At 45.0% G+C, this 23625-nt stretch overlaps 1 protein-coding gene across 2 annotated transcripts in view; it reads left to right on the forward strand.

Moving 5' to 3' along the window:
- Nucleotides 1–23625, forward strand: part of BRPF1 (bromodomain and PHD finger containing 1) — a 215638-nt gene that overhangs the window by 150670 nt on the left and 41343 nt on the right. For both annotated transcript variants that reach the window (XM_069206142.1, XM_069206141.1), the window contains exon 11: nt 14278–14425. In XM_069206142.1, the coding sequence (XP_069062243.1) occupies nt 14278–14425 (148 nt within the window). The remainder of the gene's footprint in view (nt 1–14277; nt 14426–23625) is intronic.

Raw genomic sequence — 23625 nt, forward strand, 5'->3', positions numbered from 1 at the left:
ACCTCAGATAGACTTGTTTGCGACAAGGGAGAACGCAAAATGCCAAAACTTCGCATCCAGGTACCCACACAAACAATCCCAAGGCAATGCCCTATGGATGAACTGGTCAGGGATATTTGCTTACGCTTTTCCTCCTCTCCCTCTCCTTCCTTACCTGGTAAACAAACTCAGTCAAAGCAAACTCAAACTCATATTGATAGCACCAACTTGGGCAAGGCAACCCTGGTACACAACGCTGCTAGACCTATCAGTGGTACCCTGCATCAAATTGCCCAACAGGCCAGATCTGTTGACACAGCACAACCAAAAGATCAGACACCCAGATCCAGCATCGCTGAATCTAGCAATCTGGCTCCTGAAATCCTAGAATTCGGGCACTTACAACTTACCCAAGAATGTATGGAAGTCATAAAACAAGCAAGAAGGCCATCCACCAGGCACTGCTATGCAAGTAAATGGAAGAGGTTTGTTTGCTACTGCCATATTAATCAAATACAACCATTACACACAACTCCAGAACATGTAGTGGGTTACTTGCTTCACTTACAAAAATCTAACCTGGCTTTCTCTTCCATTAAAATACACCTTGCAGCAATATCTGCATACCTGCAAACTACCTATTCAACTTCCCTATATAAAATACCAGTCATTAAAGCATTCATGGAGGGCCTTAGGAGAATTATACCACCAAGAACACCACCTGTTCCTTCATGGAACCTAAATGTTGTCCTAACTAGACTTATGGGTCCACCTTTTGAACCCATGCACTCCTGCGACATACAGTTCCTAACCTGGAAGGTGGCATTTCTCATCGCCATTACTTCCCTGAGAAGAGTAAGCGAGATTCAGGCGTTTACTATACAGGAACCTTTTATACAACTACACAAAAATAAAGTCGTCCTAAGGACCAATCCTAAATTTTTGCCAAAGGTTATTTCACCGTTCCATCTAAATCAAACAGTGGAACTTCCAGTGTTCTTTCCACAGCCAGATACCGTAGCTGAAAGGGCACTACATACATTAGATGTCAAAAGAGCATTAATGTATTACATTGACAGAACAAAAAACATCAGAAAGACTAAACAACTCTTTATTGCATTTCAAAAACCTCACGCATGAAACCCAATTTCAAAACAAGGTATAGCCAGATGGATAGTTAAATGCATCCAAATCTGCTACCTTAAAGCTAAACGACAGCTGCCCATTACACCAAGGGCACACTCAACCAGAAAGAAAGGTGCTACCATGGCCTTTCTAGGAAACATCCCAATGCAAGAAATATGTAAGGCAGCCACATGGTCTACGCCTCACACATTCACCAAGCACTACTGTGTAGACGTGTTATCCGCACAACAAGCCACAGTAGGTCAAGCTGTATTAAGGACATTATTTCAGACTACTTCCACTCCTACAGGCTGATCCACCGCTTTTGGGGAAATAACTGCTTACTAGTCTATTGCAGAACATGCGTATCTACAGCGACAGATGCCATCGAACTGAAAATGTCACTTACCCAGTGTACATCTGTTCGTGGCATCAGTCGCAGTAGATTCGCATGTGCCCATCCGCCTCCCCGGGAGCCTGTAGCAGTTTGGAAGTTACCTTCAATTATTTATATATGTATCATCTCAACCTTAAATAGGTGCATACTTAGTCACTCCATTGCATGGGCACTATTACTACAATTCAACTCCTACCTCACCCTCTGCGGGGAAAAACAATCGAAGATGGAGTCGACGCCCATGCGCAATGGAGACAAAAGGAGGAGTCACTCGGTCCCGTGACTCGAAAGACTTCTTCGAAGAAAAACAACTTGTAACACTCCGGCCCAACACCAGATGGCGAGCTATTGCAGAACATGCGAATCTACTGCGACTGATGCCACGAACAGATGTACACTGGGTAAGTGACATTTTCATTCCTCATCTACTCACTTTGCACTGTTTTCCTATTCACAAAATATGTTTATATAGAAGTTTATTTGCCAAGGTACTGTATGGGTCTTCCTATTTACTAACACAAGGTATTGCTATCCTGAATACCAACAAGGTCCCTCCGTTCTGCAAAGACTAATCTTGTATTTGGTTCTTGCTTCAAACAAGCTTGCAAGAGAGGCAAATCTCTTCCAGTGCTCACAGCTAAAGCCTGGAACTCTCATACTATGTCGATGTGTGCTATCACTGATCTCAGGAGTTTTCTGAACCATCTGAAAATCCACCTCTTTTGGGCACCCTGTCCTTAGTTCACTTTCCAGATCAGGGTCATGGCTACAGGCTGATTCCCAGGACATCCATTCCTTCATGTAGGCTCGTACTCTAGAAATACATAAATAAAAATAAAATGTTTCCCTATGCTCAAGGATTCACGCTGCAACATGGAGATTTTAACCATATATCTATCCTTTGAGTCAGACCTCTTCTTGTGTATTCCATCATGCCCTCTTCTTTTCAGCAGAGGCTCAGCTAATTTTGTCAGTATTTCCCTTTGCGCTGTGAATTGGCTCCTTTAATTAGCGAACTACTGTTGTGTTGTGTGTATTGTTAGTGGACCTGGGCAGAGTTCCGCTATGAGGATCTCTGCGAAGTGACCAAAAAACTCTGTGGCGCTACGTAGAGTTCCGCGAGCAGCAGGGTGCGTTAGCTCACGCTGATTATTAGTGCCAGGTGTTTGACCCGCGCTATAAATTTATCGCGAACTGCCCCACGCGTAGCACAAAAGTGCCCGTCTTTTTTTCTGACGCTGGAGTAGATTTTCTACTCGAACTGCAGGTTCCTCAAAGCGAACTGAAGGTTTATCAGCGCAAGCGATAGCGACCATCCACGACTGCCCGCGCTGAAAAATCTCACCAGGAGGTGGTCTGGAATCTCTTGAGTAGGATGTTCCTCAATCGCGGTCACCCACTTAACATTGGCAAGCACAAATGAGGAAGAAACTCCTCCCTCTAAGCGGAGCGCAAAGTGGGAAAAACTCTGCAAGCTGAGTTCACCACCCACCCCTAATTATTAGCTTTCTGTAATCCAAGGACAGCTTTCTGTGATATGCTCTCCAAAGCATTATCACATTTGCATTTTCAGTTTAATGCTGCAGAATTGCTTTCACTTGTCCAATATTCTGTCAAAACATTACACTGCTATAACCAACAAGGGCTCAGACCTCCAGAGGGCACATTTATTGCCATTTCTGCTTTTATTAAGTTATTCGAATACAGTCTAATGATCTTCAATGTAGCTGCTGATCCTTTTGTTCTGGGTGTCTGGGTTTCCCGTTCCTAATGCTGTAAGCATGTTGTCACTGCTGCTTAAATTTGTCCTAACTGCAGAAGTGTGGTCTATTTTTACTCTTCTGGGTGTGATGCTGCTCTTGCCTTACCAGTCCTTGTACTGTGGGAGCTGCCACTCTTGCTTTAAATCAGTTGCAATTTAGAAGTACTTTCTCCCAAGTCTGTCGCTTGGCCTCCTGATGTGTCCTCTGCAGATGCTTACGCCTCTCTCTCCTCTGGCCAATGTCTCAGAAGTGCACACAGTGGGCATTTGTTTTGCAGGGTGATTCTTTTCTGAGTTCAAATGCTGTTTGTTGGTATGCAATCTGGTTGTTGGATCTGGAATTCTATATATATTTTTTTGTGGGTTTTGTCGACGGCCATCCTTTGATAGGATGTCTTTATCTCTGTGACATCGGAGATACAGTGCATCGTCTTTAGTAATCACTAAAAACTCAAAAATCAACAAAATCAAAAAGAAAAGAACAAATTAATCCACTGAATAACACGCGTGACTCTGAACATGACATTTTTTTTTAAATAGCATCAGGGGAAAACTTGTTGGTCCAAGGGCACGTGGTCGGAGGGTGTAGAGAGGTGGGAACGCTAGGCAAAATGGGAATACCTCTTAAATCCCTCCCAAAGGACCACCATAAATGTGTGAAAAAACATCTACACAAACTTTGTAACATTTGCCTTCCAAGGGAAAGTGGTGCTGAAGGATGCAAGACCGGCGCAAATTCCAACCATTGATGGTGAATGCGAGAGAAGCAACGCTGGGTGCACTATGCTATGGTTGAGGCACAAAAGACAACCCTGCCTCAACATCCTCAGCATATTCAGTGACGACAAAGAAAACGTTGAAGATACAGAGCCGACTCGAGGATAGGAACTAAGACACCACAGAAAGAGTGATCGATGTAGAGAGATTGGAAACCGCGAGGAAAGCCTGGAGAGAGGCTGACCGAGAAGCATAAAAGGTAACAGCACAACTGGCTCAAAGCTGAAATGGTGGCACTCCTTCAAAGGAAAAAAAGACTTTGGCATGTTGAAGGGGATTCACATCTCACTAAGGTTGTCTGAACGGAAACACGCCAAAGGACAACATACTGACTTCGACCGGGCAACCACTCTAGATTTGAGAAAGAGGAGTTCTTCGACTATGCGGATGACGGACACACTACCATGCTTGAGGAACAAGAACCACCGGATGAAGATTTGCAGGTCGTCCACGCCGACTGCCCAAAGAAAAGTATGGACAACTCCCTCAAGGCCACCACCCCCAGTTGATCGGACTGTCTACAGCACTCTTGTAAAGAAGGCAGCAGACACATATGTGGTGCATCACAAAGAGTAACAGGCAGAATTGAGTTTTCAGCTTGAAACACTGATGCCTGATCTAAAAAGCAATTGCTACCTCTTGATGCTCCTAAGCATTTTTGACTAAAGGAGGGAGACTTTTGAGAAACAGCCATTTCAAAGGCAATGTCTGTGTGCTGAGAAAAAGGTACAGGCTCACCTCGCAAGACCCCAGCTACATCAAAGGAAATGTGGCTTCTTACTTCGTCACCACGGCCAGGAAAAAAGTGAGTGCTCCCTCTTCATTGGGACCTCTGCCATACAAGTAAGGTAAGCAGATGGAGATGGTGAGCAGGAAAATGCAGAAAGCGGCAGACCCACCAGAGGAGAATTGCCAACTCCAGTGCGCCACTCAGCACACCAGTGGAAGGAAATGAAACAAATCAAGCAACATCTCCCAGAGCAAATAAAAAAAGAGAGCAAAGATGGTTTTGCAATAAGGAAAGCTATTGCCAACACTTGCCTTGAGTCTGCCCGTAACGTAGCAGACTCAGCCAGCGGGTAAATATGCACTGGGACAACCTTGAGAAGCTAAACCTGAATAAGAGTCTCCGGATTCAAGCCACAGGTACAAGCCGCATGCGTTAATATGCTGTTCACAGGTGCCGCTCAGGTGGTGGGCCAGGCCTTACAGCAAATTAAAAGGGGCAATAAGACAGCTAAGGCAATGGAGGCTCTGCAGCAGGGTTAAGGCAGCCAGAAGACCACCAAACAGAGGGAGTTTTCCAACACGGAGCAGCCCTACAACAACTAGCCTTTAATCAGATATCTGTGCCACTGGACGCCCCATGCCAGTTACAGCACCTTTCACATCAGCCCTTTCTGAGGAGATTCGGGGAAGAGGTCAAGCCCAAAATATTCAGGGCCAGCTGCCTAGTGACTTTCTTCATTCACTGTCTCAGCACAAAACTCCAGTGGGTGGCGGCAGGATATGGGCGTTTCTCCTCGATTGAGAGTCAGTTGTCTCAGACACGTGGATACTGAATGTAACAAAATATTGCATCAAAGTTCTCAAATATCCACCCTCCAAACCACCAAGTTAGAGGGCACACTTGATTGAGTTTGTCCAGCTACAGCAGAAGGTAAAAGAGGTCATCCAAAGAAACGAGTTGTAGAAAGAGTCCCCAAAAAAGCTCCAAAAAGGGTCTACTCATAATTCCTCTTTCCAAAATCAGATCAGTCCTTCGGCTGGGTCTTAGACCTCAGACAGTAATAAATGCATATAAAGTTAATGCTTCGTAATGACAATGTAGCAAGATGCCCTTCCTCTTATCAAGAGACGACTACATGGCCATGGTAGGCCTAAAAGATGCTTACCTGCACATTCCAATTAATCCAGACACAGGGGTACCTCATACTCATCAATGACAAGGTGATTAACCAGTTCAAGGTGGTACCCTTGGGCATAAAGTCTGCACCAAAAGTCTTTATGTTTAACCATACCTAGATGATTGGTTGGTGAAAGCAAATTTGCAACGCCAATATCAGGAGAACAGTCAACTGTGGTACAAACCTACACAAACTAGGTTTCACAGTAAACTAAGAAAAGTCCTTCCCGCTTCCAGAACAAGAGAACGTGATTCTGGGAGCAACACTAAATTGAAGAAAGGCAAGAAAATACCCAGTGCCCTAGAGGATCAAGGCATTGACAGCCCAAACTCTTCCAGAAGTGGCAGTCACTGACAGTGAGATTGATAATGAAGCCAAAGGGGATGATGGCATTCTGCATTCCACTCATACCAAATTCCGGACTACGCATACATCCAGTCCAGGAATGGTTGCAGCACACGCAGTCACAAGCCATGGTGAGATGGGAGGGTTTAGTGGTTGTCACAGAAGGCATTCAGAAGGAGATAAAATAAAATAGTGCAGCACAGACCTTGTTACCGTGCAGAGACCCTTCAAACTGCCAAGTCCAACAGTGACCATCACCACAGATGCGTCCCACTCAGGATCTGCAAAACACATGTGGACCCTCAAGATCAGTGACCTAGGGAGCCTGATAGAGGCAGTTAAACACATAAATGTGTTAGAACTCAAATCTGTGTTCCTTGCACTAAAGTCTTTCCAGACACAGGTAATTGGAAAGACTGTACTAATCGATATAGACAGTACATCTGCAATGTTCTCTCGGAACAAGCAGGGAGTAACTAGGTCTTACAAATGTCAAACTGGTTCAAGGGCAAATGCAAATAGGCCCTTCAAAGGGAAACAACCCTGGTAGCAGTACACTTACAGCATTCAAAACGTACATGAAGACAAGCAACCTCACCACTCAAGTGGAAGCTAAAACAACAAACTCTGAGGGCAGTGATTTGTTTGCAAGTTAAGAGAACGTAAAATGTAGAAACTTTGCGTCCATGTAACCACACCATTGTTCCAAGGGTAATGCCCTATCTGTACACTAGTCGGACCTTTGTGTCCCAATGATAGACAGATTCAAGCACTCAAACATGACGTTAATCTGAATAGCCCCAAAGTGGGAAGACAGACATGTTTCTTGGACCTACTAGAGATCTCGTGGGTAGGAAGGGTAAGCCTTCTGGTACCCCAGTATCTACTCACAATACAGGGGGGGAGGTCTGCCACCTGGAACAGATCAGCTTCAGCCTAGCAGCCTGACTCCTGAGTACTTACAGTTCAGACATCTCTGTCTCCCTCTAGGTACACACAAAGGCTTTACTACAAAGTGGAGCAGATGTATACTCTGCTGCACAAAACAAGGTCTTATCAATAATAGAACCGGGCGGGCCAACGTCTTAAAATACGTGACTCACTTACTAGATTGAAACTTAACCTACGCATCACTCGAAGTTCACCTGTCTGCCATTATAGTGTGTTCTAGCGGAGTCACTTGGGAAAGCCTTGTTTCGCGGCGTGAATCTTTTCTGAATTCACATGCTGTGCGTTATTCCACCATCCAGTGGTTGGATCCAGAATTTCTTGTTTTTAGTACCCCTTCTCTGTTTTATTTATTTATTTACCTATTTTGGGGGGATGAGGGGTGTCGACGACTTCCACCATTTGGTGCTTGTTCCATCCTCCTGTGACGCCATATGCCCAGCATGGAAGCCTCCCTCTTGGTCGACATCTTCATATTCTTTTTTTCAGTTGGGCCTGGAAGCGTCGGGTAAATCTCCAAACCTGAAGAGAATTAAAAGAAGCAAGAGTTTTTCGTCGAAGGGAAGCGGAGAAAAAACTCAGAAATCTCCAGGAAATTGATATTGGCGAATCGAAGTAGGTGGAGATTCTTTTTTTCATTGAGAAACAGAGAATGCATAAACAGCAGGGAGAACATGCCATTCCGTTTCTGTCAACAGTGCCACCACAAGTTTGCACAGTGACACTCATCAGGTTTTCAACCTTTGTCTGCTTAACCGATCATGACTCGGGTTCCTGCGTGTCCTGAGTAGAGTTCAGGGCAATGATGCTGAATACCCAAGACAAGCCGAGGTGTGCACATTATGCTATCCAGGGCCATAAGAACACTACTTCACTCAGAGGCTTTAGGTTATTGAGTGAGGAGTCGGGAAACGCCACTGAGGAAGCATAAGGTAAATACTCCGACTTTGAAAAAGACATCATTAACATCAAAAGATCAAAAGCGAAAAAGTGCATGTACAGGTAATGCTCTAATGCTGAAAATGATGATGGTGGTAGAGTGAAAAAAAAGTCTCGCAAAAGTCGCCCACTGCGCTGAAGATCTTGCCGACCGAAGGCAACACAAGGCACAAAGATCCCGTCGAGTCCCATTCAAAGGATACCGCAGGCGGAGGAAGTGCTGAAAAAACTTCGATGTCAAAGGATTAATGAAGTTGAGAGAAGGAACAGAAAACAGCAGACTACTACAACACCAGACAAAACTTCGATGTTGAAAAAGAGAACACCGCAAACCCTCAACGCCGAAGAATGCACACTTGAAGCGGAACATAAGAAAAGAAGACTCAAAGCTGAAACGTACATATTCAGATGGAAGAAGAGAAAGCAAAAACTTGTTTCCTGCTTGAAACTATGGTGCTCTTACAAAACAAGCCCCTATACAACCATTTTGCCGCCAACCACCATGGACCAAGGGAGAGAGGCTTTTAAGGAGCCAGCAACCTTCAGGGCAGTAACTCTTAGGATGGAGAAAAAGTACAAGCACTCCTCCAAAGATCTGGCATACATCTAGGGCAGTGTAGTGGTGACTCAATCATCGTGGCCACAGCCAGGAAGAGAGCCAATATTCCTTCCACCTCTGGCCCCTACTGGACAGGGAGCTCAAAAGGATTGATATGTTGGGGAGAAAGTTTGAAAGAGGAGCCGCTAATCAATGGAGGACAGCAAACTCAAATGCCTTACTCAACAGCTATGCCCATCGGAACTGGGAAGAGATGGTGGAGCTCATGAAACACCTGCCTGAACAACATCAAAAAAGGGCAGGAGCACTAGCGGAAGAGGGGAAGGGCATTGCTAAGTCACACTAGATGCAGCAGAGAAAGTAGCAAGACAGATGATGACAGCAACAACTGTGAGACGACAAATGGCCGCGAATATTCGGCTTCAAGAATTAAGTACATGCCAACATAGTCAACAGCCCCTTCGACGGTGGCATCTGTTTGGAAAAGCTGCAGACGATACGCTGCACCAAATTAGAAAAGTCAATGACACAGCAAAATCTGTAAGGCCACTACAGTTCAGGGGCCAGCCTCGTAGGGAAACACCCTCAAATAGGAGACCTGCAGGACGAGGTGGTTTTTACACAGGAACACCGCATCAAAGCTTCCAAAGCACGAGCCGGCATAGTGTGTTTCACAACAGTGGCGGTTTCAAATGCCACAAGACAGTCCTTTCAGGGACAAACTAGAGGAAGAAGCCTGTCATCAAGAGGGGCAGTGACACCATCAAAGCGACTGTGTAAAATTAAACACCCATTCGCCCACATGCAACTCTGGTGGGGGGAAGAATTGGAAACTTTCTTCACGAGTGGCAGGAGATGACTTCAGACAAGTGTGTACTCCATATAATACAACACGGATACTGTATAGGGTTGGAAAAACAGCCAGCAACGCGTTACCCAAAACAAAAAAACACACAACAAATAAGAAATAACATACCTACAAAAGGAACTAAAAGTGCTGCTACAAAAACAAGCAATCACAAGAGTACCCTCCAGGGAGAAAAATCAAGGAATCTACTCACATATTTTCTGGTTAGAAAACCAGACAAGACACTGCGACCTATACTAGACCTATGTTTTTTAAACAAATTCATAAGAACGCAAAAATTCAAGATGACAACTTTACAAGAGGTTATTCATTGAAATCCAATAAGGGGATTTCATGGCAACATAGATCTTAAAGCATGCGTATGTACATATCCCAATAAATCCAAAGCACAAAATCATCTGCGTTTTGTGATGAACAGGACACCAATTCAAAGGGCTACCCTCTGGCATAAAGTCACGCCAAGGGTTTTCACAAAATGTCTAGCTGCAGTGGCAGCTCATCTGAGAAGAATAGAAATGCATGTCTACCCATGCACAAAAGAGTGCAGAATACATAGAGACAGTGATGAGAACACTACATACATTGGGATTCACAATAAATTTAGAAAAGTCTTTGCCAAAACTAGAGCAACAGAAACTCTTTTTAGGAGCGAAGATACTCAGTTCAGGAGAAAGCGTTTCCATGTGACGAGAGAGTACAAGCGTTCATGCAAGAAGCTCTCTGTTACCCAGGGGTCAGTCTAAGACAGTGAGGAATGTGGGGAAGCTATTGGGAATGATTGCCTTATGCATACCACCAATGCCACACGTGAGGCTTCACATGAGACCAATCCAAGAATGGCTACGGAGTCAGTGGCCACACGCAACAGGGAGCTGGGGGATCTAGTGATTGTTACACAAAGGACACTAGAGTGAATGAGTAGGTCGAACGAAACAAATATAACAGGAGGAATACCATTTATAGCTACAGCCCCAACAATGACCAACTCCACAAATGCCTCACATGTCAGATTGGGAAACTCGATGTGAGAGGGATATGGCATCCCAAGGAAGTGGTACAACACATAAACCTCCTGGAGTTAAAAACTGTGTCCCTAGCCTTAAAGGCCTTCAGCAGCAGTTGTGGAACAAATCAATACAAATACAAACAGACAACACAACAACAATGTTTTATCTAAACAAACAAGAAGAAACAAAGTGCTTTTCTCTTTCAAGGGTGGTACATCAGATACAGAAATGGGCCATTCAAAGACAGATAACTTTAACGGTGAAACATCTTCCAGGAGTGAACAGTGTGCCGGCAGCCAAACTGAGCAGGCAAGCATCCATATCATGAGTGGGAACTGAAACAGACGGTATTTGAGTGTACCAAAGGTGGGGAACACCAAAAACAGACTTGTTTACAAAACCACAAAACGCAATATGCCAGTTCTTCGCCTCCAGACATCCATACCTTCAGTCCGTAGAGAATGCAATGTTGTTAAATTGATCAGGGAAATTTGCTTACTTTCTTTGACTGATACCACTGATCTCAGCATTCATTCATACAGGATACTAACAGGAAGCCAAAAAAAAGAAGCTGAAGATGGTGGCCAACGGGGAGGCTTCTGGTTGTGACGTCCCAGGAGGTTAGAACAAAATGGAAGAGGTGGTCAATGCCAAAAAAAAAAACACACAAAAACTGAGAACTATTAAATACAAGATGTTCTAGACCCAACCAGTAGATGGCAGATTAATGAACAGCATGTGAATCTAGAAAGTTCTTCTAGCTGCAAAACAACTCCTACCAGTAATTAATCATTATATTACCTTACTGGTCATAGAGAGGTTCCTAGAAGTAGCGATGGGGTAGCCCTACCAAGGTCGGCACTCACACCCATATGGAACCTAAATGCAGTACTCGCTCAACTAATGTGGGAACCATTTGAAACAATTCACAAAGCTGGACTCGAATAACTAACCTTAAAGACAACTTTACTAGGTAGCCATCACCTGCTTACGCAGAGGCAGCAAACTTTCACCATTCTAGAACCATTCTTCCAAATCCATAATGCAGTCAGTACCCAGAATTATCACCAGCCATCAGGTTCCTATTTTTAACAAAATGTTTCGCCAAGGCTACTTTCCAAAGGCTTAGAAGGTAGCGTCTATTCTGCCTTTGCTAAAAAAGTAAACAAAAAAGCCTCATCTTAATGCCATGGACTGCATTAATTACCGCCCCATCTCTTGTCTCCCTTATCCTTCTAAGATTGTGGCGAAGGCAATAAATAAAGGCTTGACCTCCTTTATCGAATCCAATGGCTTTCTTAATCATACTCAAAGACCAGCACAGCACTGAGAAAGCCCTGCTAACAGTATTGTGGAAGAACTGAGGTCCATACTAGTTAAGGGGTGTGCTGCAGCACTGATCATGTTGGATCTGATGGCCGCATTTCACTCGGTCAGTCATGAGGTTTTGATTGACCGTGTTCAATCCCTGGGCATCGGAGGCTCAGCTTTAGATCTGCTCAAGTCTTTTCTCTCTGAGAGAAAGCAATCTGTAGCCTTGGATGACTTTACCTCTAGTTCCTTCTCCTTTCCTTATGTGGTCCCTCTATAAGCCCTCTTTAAGCCCTACCCGTTTCAATTTATATGTGACACCACTGGCCTCTTTGATCAAATCATACGGATTTTCTGTTGTTCGTTACGTGTACGTCATTCCGATCGTCCTTCTCAGGGAACCAGCATGGAAACCATTAACAAGATTCAGCAGCTATGTTTTTTTTTGTTGCATGCAGCAGATCAGTGATTAGATGTCAAATAATTGTCTGAAATTGCATTCAAGCAAAACATAAGTGTTGCTCCTAGCTAACAACACTTCCTTCTGGTCTCCAGATCGGTGGCCTTGAGACTTGGGTAGTCTCCCAGTCCCAGTTTCCAAGGTTGAAGATCTGGGCTTTGTCATTGATGAGCAGCTCTCCTTTGACAAACACACTAATGCAGTTACTGCCTCTTGCTTTCTTGCTCTGAAACGTTTAAGAAAGGCTCTTCCTTTTATACCTTTAGAGTTGAGGAAATTAGTAATCACCATATTATTCTTCCAAAATTAGATTACTGCAATGCCTTGTATATGAACCTACAGAAGCGGCTACTGAACAAATGACAGATTATGCCAAACGACGAAGCTCGGCTCCTTTTAGGAATCCTGAAATACCAGTCAGTCTTCGAGGCTCTGGTCCAACTGGACCGGCTTCCCATGCACAAGCGCATCGATTTTAAAGTTCTATGTATAGCTTTTGAAGCTCTGCATGGCCTTGGACCACAATATCTAAAAGATACATTTGTTTGGTATGTTCCAGCAAGGCCCCTGAGGTTATCGTCAACTCTTAATCTGATGGTCCCTCAAGTCAAGAGAGCCCATGGGGAGAGGGGAACGCAGTTTTATCTACGGGACCACGAAACTGTGGAACTCTTCCGGTGGATTTGAAGAACTGCTCTTCATTCCATTGTTTTAGGAAAAATCCTAAAACCTGTTTTCTAGTTCTTAGACAGCAGGGCTTTCTCCCTTCTTTTCTTGCTTCTGGCTGTGGTTAGCGCCATGTCGTCCTCGGGCATACGTACGCTTTATTAAATATATTTCCATTTCATTACATAAGGACAGTGGGGTTATGAGGACTAAACCACAAATCCTCCCTAAGGGAGTATTACCTTTTCATGTTAACCAATCCATAGAACTGCCAGCTTTCTTCCGGCAGCCAAAGATGCTCACCCAAAGAGCCCTGCACAATCTAGGTGTACAGAGAGCTGTCACGTACTACCTCCAGGAAACAAAGCACCCAAGAAAAAGGAAATCAATTATTTATCTCTTTCGCTGAAGCACCAAGGGGACGCCGGTAACCAAGGGAACCATTGCATAATGGATAGTATAGGCAATTCAAGTGTGATAAAAAAAATAAAAAAAAGTAGAAAGCCATTAAATAACAAACCAAGCAGAGTCCACTAGGAAAAAGGGGACCAATCCTGGCCTTCCAAGCAAATGTTTCGATCAATGACATCTGTATGCACTAGAACACCTGTGTGCAAGTTTAAATGCATTTCTACCAAGCCTCCCTAAGATGACAGAAACCACTATAAAATCAGTGCACAGCATGGGACTCTAGAAAAGAGTCATACTGTAAAATCATATGGTAACTTACCTGTAGGAGTAGTTTTACAGCTCAAAGAGTGTTTGGGGTTTACCTGCAACCCGCCCACTTCCCCAGAAATAAAAATGGATCAGACAGGCCAAATCAACAACTCAGCCCCACAAAAGGGGAACCTCAGTACCTACATGTTGTAAAAGGGAAAAAAGATTCCGAAGATGGTAGCAGTGCACATGATGATGAAGCTGTACAAGTGGTTTGGCATACAATCAGACAGTGGTAAACGACAACGCCCACAAAAAAAAGAGAAGATTGACACAATTGCAGACCCATCCACGAGATGGCAGAATGCACAGCATGTGAATACAAAAATCTCTTCAAGCTGTAAAACTACTACAGGTAAGTAACCATTTAGTTACTTATTGCTGACTGCTTGTGTTCCATCGTCCTGTGTCCTTTGAAACAGCGATCACTTTTACCTACCTCTTTCAGTGTCCATGAGGTGTAGTGGACATCTACGTCTTACCTTTTCCATTCGTTCTTTGATACAGACTTGCCAGCAAATGGGTTCAGTAGCAGTAACCAGCCTGTGAAGAAGAGTTTTCTAGTCTATCGAAATGATTGCAATCTTCCCAGGAGCAGCTCCGATTCAGAGTCAAGCACCACCAGCAGCAGCAGTGCTGCCTCCGATCGGACAAGGTATTGCTCTTTTTACTTCTCATGTTTGTCGTATGATTCTTGCTGCGTAATGCTTCTTCGTCCAGCTCTCCCTCCTCACAAGAGAAGATTGCACGCATCCTCTAGCCGACCCAGAAGGAGGCTTTCCACAGGAGGCCACTTGTTCCTCAAAATGTGTTAATAATAATTGCAACACACATGTCCCTGGTGCAGGTCCCAATAAATGGCAGTGAGGGTCAAAGCGCACAAGCTTTACTGAAGAAAAGATTCTTGACACCGCCAGGTATCCTGTGACAGGAGCAGTTGAGGAGGACTCACCCCAGATTCAAGAATTGGAACAAACTGCTGGCGACATTCCACATGACACCCAGTGAGTGACACGGTAGGATTCACCTCGTAGTACACGTACATAACACATCCACCTACATACCTGGAAACAATTTAGAAAGACTAATATAAAAAGGGAACATTTGATAATACGGTACAAAACAAACTAGTATTGATTTCATCTGATTGTGAAATATTGGCACCACTTTGGCCTCCGTTTGCGGTTCATTTGTTGCGCCAGTTCATTTCCCCCATGACAAGCAGCGCTGCTCTGTTCTGTTCACTCCCAACAATAAACTTGTCTCCCCGTAGTCCGATCTCTGCATCTCTGATGTTCATGTTACTGGCTCGTCCCTGATGCCTGCGGATTGAAGCCGTATGTCACCCAGTGCAGATCCCACATTCTTCATTCAGCGTCTCCTTGATGCTGCAGAACATTTTCACCCACAATCGAACTCTCTAAACGGTTATCCCATCACCACCCTTACTTTAATTTGATCCAATACTTAATCTTTCTACCCAGTGTTGTCTCAGGATTTCTCACAAACACAAGTGACGTTCAAAGAACAAAAGGTTTGCAAAGAAGAATGTTAACACCACCAAGTCTTTGTTCAATGGAGCTGCCAAGTTGTAATTGCATTCAAATTCAGGTATTGGAATATATATAACTCGTGGCATTCCATATTCTGTAGCAACAAACCAATGAATGAAATTACTGGATCATCCCTTGGTGAAAGTCATAACAGTCCCATTTTTCACATTACTTAGAACATAATAGCTAAAACTAAACCAGCTGGGGTCATCCGCTTCAAAAAATAAATAAATATATTATGATACCGCTCGCAGCCAAAGATCCCAAAAATTAGATCTTATGTTAAAGTTTCTGGAAAGGGCAGCAGCCCTACAACTACAAAACTATTTTGAGACTCATAAAATAGGGTTAGCTCGCATTCTGTTTTTCACCCAGATTGGGGCAGGGAAAAGCTGCCCTCTTCCACGTTCAGTTGTCTATTTTTTAAATTATGTATACAAGTAATCCTGCCCTTTTTAGGCTAATTTATTTTCCAGCAGCCAACACCGGTTTGATTACTCCATCTTTCTTCAGCACTTGGAGAGTGTGGTTGGGGTGTCGTAGGTGGTTGTTAAATAGTTTTGCAGCATGAATCCTTTTCTGGATTCACATGCAGTCCATTATTCTGACATTTATTGGTTGGGTCCGTAAAGCTGTCTTCTAATCTAGGCTTTTTTCTTTTTTTTTCGGGAGTGTCGTTGACAACCATTTGGTGCTTAGTCCATCCTTTGTGTGACGTCAGAAGTTCCTGTGCGTGGCTTCCATCTTCAGATTCTTTTTTCTTTTTTCTTCTTTCTCCTGTTTCCTTTTATTTATTTATTTATTTATTTATTTATTCTTTTTTCCTTTCTTCAACCTGTTTGCTTCTTATCCCATTTCTTGGGAAGGTGGAGGGTTGCATGTGAACCCAGAAAGCTCTTCAAGCTGCAAAACTACTTTTACAGGAAATAAACCATTTTGTTTCACAGTGGTATCCCCTCCTTTGGGCTGGCTGTGGTGAAATGTGGATGAGTTGGCAAACAAGTGAATGCAGTACTGTAAGGAAATGCCTCCTTGGCATGGTTACCCCCTGACTTTTTGCCTTTGCTGATGCTAAGTTTTGATTCGAACGTGTGCTGAGGCCTGCTAACCAGGCCCCAGCACCAGTGTTCTTTCCCTAACCTGTACTTTTGTTTTCACAATTGGCACACCCTGGCATCCAGGTAAGTCCCTTGTAACTGGTACCCCTGGTACCAGGGGCCCTGATGCCAGGGAAGGTCTCTAAGGGATGCAGCATGTCTTATGCCACCCTGGGGACCCCTCACTCAGCACAGACACACTGCTTGCCAGCTTGTGTGTGCTGGTGAGGACAAAACGAGTAAGTCGACATGGCACTCCCCTCAGGGTACCATGCCAACCTCACACTGCCTATGCAGTATAGATAAGTCACCCCTCTAGCAGGCCTTACAGCCATAAGGCAGGGTGCACTATACCATAGGTGAGGGCACAAGTGCATGAGCACTGTGCCCCTACAGTGTCTAAGCAAAACATTAGACATTGTAAGTGCAGGGTAGCCGTAAGAGTATATGGTCTGAGAGTCTGTCAAACACGAACTCCGCAGCACCATAATGGCTACACTGAAAACTGGGAAGTTTGGTATCAAACTTCTCAGCACAATAAATGCACAATGATTCCAGTGTACATTGTATTGTAACATACACCCCAGAGGGCACCTTAGAGGTGCCCCCTGAAACCTAAACCGACTATCTGTGTAGGCTGACTAGTTCAAGCAGCCTGCAACACACCAGACATGTTGCTGGCCACATGGGGAGAGTGCCTTTGTCACTCTGTGGCTAGTAACAAAGCCTGTACTGGGTGGAGGTGCTTCACACCTCCCCCTGCAGGAACTGTAACACCTGGCGGTGAGCCTCAAAGGCTCACCCCCTTTGTTACAGCACCACAGGGCACTCCAGCTAGTGGAGTTGCCCGCCCCCTCCGGCCACGGCCCCACTTTTGGCTGCAAGGCCGGAGGAGATAATGAGAATAATAAGGAGGAGTCACTGGCCAGTCAGGACAGCCCCTAAGGTGTCCTGAGCTGAGGTGACTCTGACTTTTAGAAATCCTCCATCTTGCAGATGGAGGATTCCCCCAATAGGGATAGGAATGTGACCCCCTCCCCTTGGGAGGAGGCACAAAGAGGGTGTACCCACCCTCAGGGCTAGTAGCCATTGGCTACTAATCCCCAGACCTAAACATGCCCTTAAATTTAGTATTTAAGGGCTCCCCAGAACCTAGGAATTCAGATTCCTGCAACCTAAGAAGAAGAGGACTGCTAAGCTGAAAAACCCTGCAGAGAAGATGGAGACACCAACTGCTTTGGCCCCAGCTCTACCGGCCTGTCTCCCCACTTCTAAAGACACTGCTCCAGCGACGCATTCCCCAGGGACCAGCGACCTCTGAATCCTCAGAGGACTGCCCTGCTCTAGAAGGACCAAGAAACTCCAGAGGACAGCGGCCCTGTTCACCCAAGACTGCAACTTTGTTTCCAAAGAAGCAACTTTAAAACAACTGCGTTTCCCGCCGGAAGCGTGAGACTTGCTACTCTGCACCCGACGCCCCCGGCTCGACTTGTGGAGCAACAACACTTCAGGGAGGACTCCCCGGCGACTACGAGACTGTGAGTAGCCAGAGTTGCCCCCCACTGAGCCCCCACAGCGACGCCTGAAGAGGGAATCCCGAGGCTCCCCCTGACCGCGACTGCCTGCTTCCCAGATCCCGACGCCTGGTAAAGACTCTGCACCCGCAGCCCCCAGGACCTGAAAGATCGGAACTCCAGTGCAGGAGTGACCCCCAGGAGGCCCTTTCCCTTGCCCAGGTGGTGGCTATCCTGAGGACCCCCCCCCCCCCCCCTTGCCTGCCTGCATCGCTGAAGAGACCCCTTGGTCTCCCATTGATTTCCATTGGAAACCCGATGTGTGTTTGCACACTGCACCCGGCCGCCCCGTGCTGCTGAGGGTGTACTTTCTGTGCTAACTTGTGTCCCCCCCGGTGCCCTACAAAACCCCCCTGGTCTGCCCTCCGAAGACGCGGGTACTTACCTGCTGGCAGACTGGAACCGGGGCACCCCCTTCTCCATTGAAGCCTATGCGTTTTGGGCACCACTTTGAACTCTGCACCTGACCGGCCCTGAGCTGCTGGTGTGGTGACTTTGGGGTTGCTCTGAACCCCCAACGGTGGGCTACCTTGGACCCAAACTTGAACCCCGTTGGTGGTTTACTTACCTACAAAAACTAACTAACTCTTACTCCCCCTAGGAACTGTGAAAATTGCACTGTCTAGTTTTAAAATAGCTATATGTGATTTATTTGAAAACTGTGTATGCTATTTTGATTATTCAAAGTTACTAAAGTACCTACCCGCAATACCTTTCATTTGAAGTATTACATGTAAAATGTGAACCTGTGGTTCTTAAAATAAACTAAGAAAATATATGTTCGATGGCATGTGTAGCTGCAGATACACATGCTGTGCACATCCCGCCATCTGGTGTTGGGCTCGGAGTGTTACAAGTTGTTTTTCTTCGAAGAAGTCTTTTCGAGTCACGAGACCGAGGGACTCCTCCCATTTCGACTCCATTGCGCATGGGCGTCGACTCCATCTTAGATTGTTTTTTTTCCGCCATCGGGTTCGGACGTGTTCCTTTTCGCTCCGTGTTTCGGGTCGGAAAGTTAGTTAGAATCTCTGAAAAATCGTCTGTATTGTTTGCGTTCGGTATCGGGTTAGTTACAACAGATCGACAACGAATTGAGAAGAGCTCCGGTGGCCCGTCGGGGTTTTCCGATTCCCGTCGGGCCTGGTCGGCCCGGCCACGTGTCTCTTCAAGGCTGATGGAACTGAGCCCATTCCGCTTCTGTCCAAAATGCCATAACAAGTATCCATATACAGATCAACACCTGGTCTGTAACTTGTGTTTGTCACCAGAACACAAGGAGGATACTTGTGAGTCCTGTCGAGCGTTTCGGTCGAGGAAGACACTCAGGGACCGAAGAGCAAGAAGACTGTAAATGGCGTCTGCGCCGACAGGACAAGGGTGTTTCGAGGAGGAGGAAGAAACATTCTCCATCCAGGATTCGGACTCGGAGGAGGTCGATCCCGAAGAAACGCCGAAAACCGTGAGTAAGAAGTCGAAACAAAAAACTCACGAAAAGACTGCCAAAGCCCAGGGGACGCCACCGCCAACAGGCCATGGCTTAACCCGAAAAGTAGGTGACCGTCCATCGGCACCGAAAAAGGGTGAGCTGGTGTCGAAGTCATCCGACTCCGGTTGAGATACAGGCATGCAGCAATCTCGGGCCCGAGAGAGTGGCTCCGAAAAGATTTGGCACCGAGACAGCGGCACCGAAATTGGTCGGCACCGAGAGGGCACTACGCCGAAAAGCAAAAAGATTTTGTCAGAGCCGAAAAAAGCAACAGAAAAGGTTTCGGTGCCGAAACATCCGGCCTCCGAACCGAAAATTAGTTCCTATTCAGAGGAACAAGGACTGTCCTCTCAAATGAAGACGCACAGATTTGAAGAAGAATTACAGACAATAGAGCCAGATCACACGCAAAGGCGGCTCTTTTTTCAGAAAGATACAGGGAAGATCAGCACTCTTCCCCCAATCAGAATGAAACGAAAACTTGCCTTCCAAGACAAGGACAAGGAGAAACAGCCACAAGCAAAAGTGGCTAAACAAATAACACCACCACCATCCCCACATCACTCTCCACAACTATCACCGGTAACCACTCCACCAATGATGCAATCCCCAACACATATGGGGATGAGTCAAGATGACCCTGATGCATGGGACCTTTACGACGCACCAGTGTCAGACAATAGTCCTCAATGCTATCCAGCAAGACCCTCGCCACCTGAGGATAGTACAGGCTACATTCAAGTGGTATCAAGGGCAGCAGCATTTCACAATGTCAACCTTCACTCCGAACCCATTGAAGATGACTTCCTTTTTAATACACTGTCGTCTACGCACAGTCAATATCAAAGTCTGCCAATGTTGCCCGGAATGCTAAAACACTCCAAACAAGTGTTTGTAGAGCCTGTCAAAGGGAGAGCCATTACTCCAAGAGTAGATAAAAAATATAAATCGCCACCAACAGACCCAGTGTACATCACACAACAGCTATCACCAGACTCTGTTGTAGTTGGAGCAGCGCGCAAAAGAGCTAACTCTCATACTTCAGGAGACGCGCCACCTCCAGATAAAGAGAGTAGAAAATTCGACGCGGCAGGCAAAAGGGTGGCGGCACAGGCAGCAAACCAGTGGCGTATTGCAAATTCGCAAGCTTTGCTAGCCAGATATGATAGGGCCCATTGGGACGAGATGCAACACCTTATTGAACACTTGCCAAAGGAGTTTCAAAAAAGAGCGCAGCAAGTGGTCGAAGAGGGACAAAATATCTCCAATAATCAAATTCGATCAGCAATGGATGCTGCAGACACAGCTGCTAGAACTGTCAACACAGCAGTAACGATAAGGAGGCATGCATGGCTGCGTACATCAGGATTTAAACCAGAGATACAGCAAGCTGTGCTGAATATGCCATTCAACGGACAGCAGTTGTTTGGGCCGGAGGTGGACACTGCAATTGAAAAACTTAAAAAAGACACTGACACGGCCAAAGGCATGGGCGCGCTCTACTCCCCGCAGACCAGAGGCACATTTCGAAAAACACAATTTCGAGGGGGGTTTCGAGGGCAAACCACAGAAGCCACAACCTCACAAACAAAGCCCACTTACCAGAGCCAGTATCAGCGGGGAGGTTTTCGGGGACAATATAGAGGAGGACAGTTTCAAAGAAACAGAGGAAAGTTCCAAAGTCCCAAAACTCCTCAAAACAAACAGTGACTTCAAGGTCACAAATCCCCAACACATAACACCTGTGGGGGGGAGACTAACCAAGTTTTACACACATTGGGGGGAAATAACAACAGACACTTGGGTCTTAGCAATTATCCAGCATGGTTATTGCATAGAATTTCTCAAAATCCCTCCAAACGTCCCACCGAAAACACACAATATGTCAAAACAACATATAGATCTTCTAGGACTAGAAGTTCAGGCATTGCTACAGAAAGAAGCAATAGAATTAGTACCAAAAGATCAATTAAACACAGGAGTTTACTCGCTGTACTTCCTGATACCCAAAAAGGACAAGAGCCTGAGACCGATACTAGATCTCAGAACATTAAATACCTACATCAAATCAGACCATTTTCACATGGTTACTCTACAAGACGTAATCCCACTGCTCAAACAACAAGACTACATGACAACACTAGACCTAAAGGATGCATATTTCCATATACCAATACATCCTTCACACAGAAAGTACCTAAGGTTTGTATTCCAAGGGATACATTACCAATTCTAAGTGTTGCCATTCGGAATAACAACTGCGCCAAGAGTTTTTACAAAATGCCTAGCAGTAGTAGCTGCACATATCAGAAGGCAGCAAATACATGTGTTCCCATACCTAGACGATTGGTTAATCAAAACCAATACGCTAAAACGGTGTTCACAACACACAAAATATGTCATAGAAACCCTACACAAACTAGGTTTCTCAATCAACTACGCAAAGTCACACCTGCAGCCGTGCCAAACACAGCAATACTTAGGAGCAACAATCAACACAGAAAAAGGAATTGCTACTCCAAGTCCACAAAGAGTACAAACATTTCACAATGTGATACAAACCTTGTATCCAAAACAAAAAGTACAAGTCAAAATAATACTGAAACTACTAGGCATGATGTCCTCATGCATAGCCATTGTCCCAAATGCAAGGTTACACATGCGGCCCTTACAACAGTGCCTAGCATCACAATGGTCACAAGCACAGGGTCAGCTTCTAGATCTGGTGTTGATAGACCGCCAAACATACATCTCGCTTCAATGGTGGAACAGTATAAATTTAAACCAAGGGCGGCCTTTCCAAGACCCAGTGCCACAATACGTGATAACAACAGATGCTTCCATGACAGGGTGGGGAGCACACCTCAATCAACACAGCATCCAAGGACAATGGAACGTACAGCAAAAACAGTTACACATAAATCACCTAGAACTGTTAGCGGTATTTCTAGCGCTGAAAGCATTTCAACCCATGATAACCCACAAATACATTCTTGTCAAAACAGACAACATGACAACAATGTACTACCTAAACAAACAAGGAGGGACACACTCAACTCAGTTGTGTCTCCTAACACAGAAAATATGGCATTGGGCTATTCACAACCACATTCGCCTAATAGCACAATTTATTCCAGGAATTCAGAATCAGTTAGCAGACAATCTCTCACGGGATCACCAACAGATCCACGAAGGGGAGATTCACCCACAAATACTGAACACTTACTTCCAAATTTGGGGAACACCACAAATAGATCTATTTGCAACGAAAGAAAACTCAAAATGCCAAAACTTCGCATCCAGGTACCCACAACATCAGTCTCAGAGCAATGCGCTATGGATGAACTGGTCAGGGATATTTGCTTACGCTTTTCCCCCTCTCCCACTCCTTCCATATCTAGTAAACAAGTTGAGTCAAAACAAACTCAAACTCATACTAATAGCACCAACATGGGCAAGGCAACCTTGGTACACAACACTACTAGACCTGTCAGTAGTACCTCATGTCAAACTACCAAACAGACCAGATCTGTTAACACAACACAAACAACAGATCAGGCATCGCTGAATCCAGCATCGCTGAATCTAGCAATTTGGCTCCTGAAATCCTAGAATTCTGACACTTAGACCTCACACAAGAATGTATGGAGGTCCTAAAATAGGCTAGAAAGCCTACCACTAGACACTGCTATGCAAATAAATGGAAAAGATTTGTCTATTACTGCCATAATAATCAAATTCAACCCTTACACGCATCTACAAAAGATATAGTAGGATACTTACTACATTTGCAAAAAGCAAAACTAGCTTTCTCTTCCATAAAAATACATCTTGCTGCAATTTCAGCTTACCTGCAAATTACGCACTCAACTTCATTATTTAGGATACCAGTCATAAAAGCGTTTATGGAAGGCCTAAAGAGAATTATACCACCAAGAACGCCACCAGTTCCTTCATGGAACCTCAACATTGTCTTAACACGACTCATGGGCCCACCTTTTGAGCCCATGCACTCTTGTGAAATGCAATACTTAACGTGGAAAGTTGCATTTTTAATTGCCATCACATCTCTAAGAAGAGTGAGTGAAATTCAAGCGTTTACCATTCAAGAACCATTTATTCAAATACACACAAATAAAGTTGCT

The sequence above is a fragment of the Pleurodeles waltl genome, chromosome 9 (genome assembly GCF_031143425.1).
Source record: "Pleurodeles waltl isolate 20211129_DDA chromosome 9, aPleWal1.hap1.20221129, whole genome shotgun sequence".
Taxonomy (NCBI): Eukaryota; Metazoa; Chordata; class Amphibia; order Caudata; family Salamandridae; genus Pleurodeles; species Pleurodeles waltl.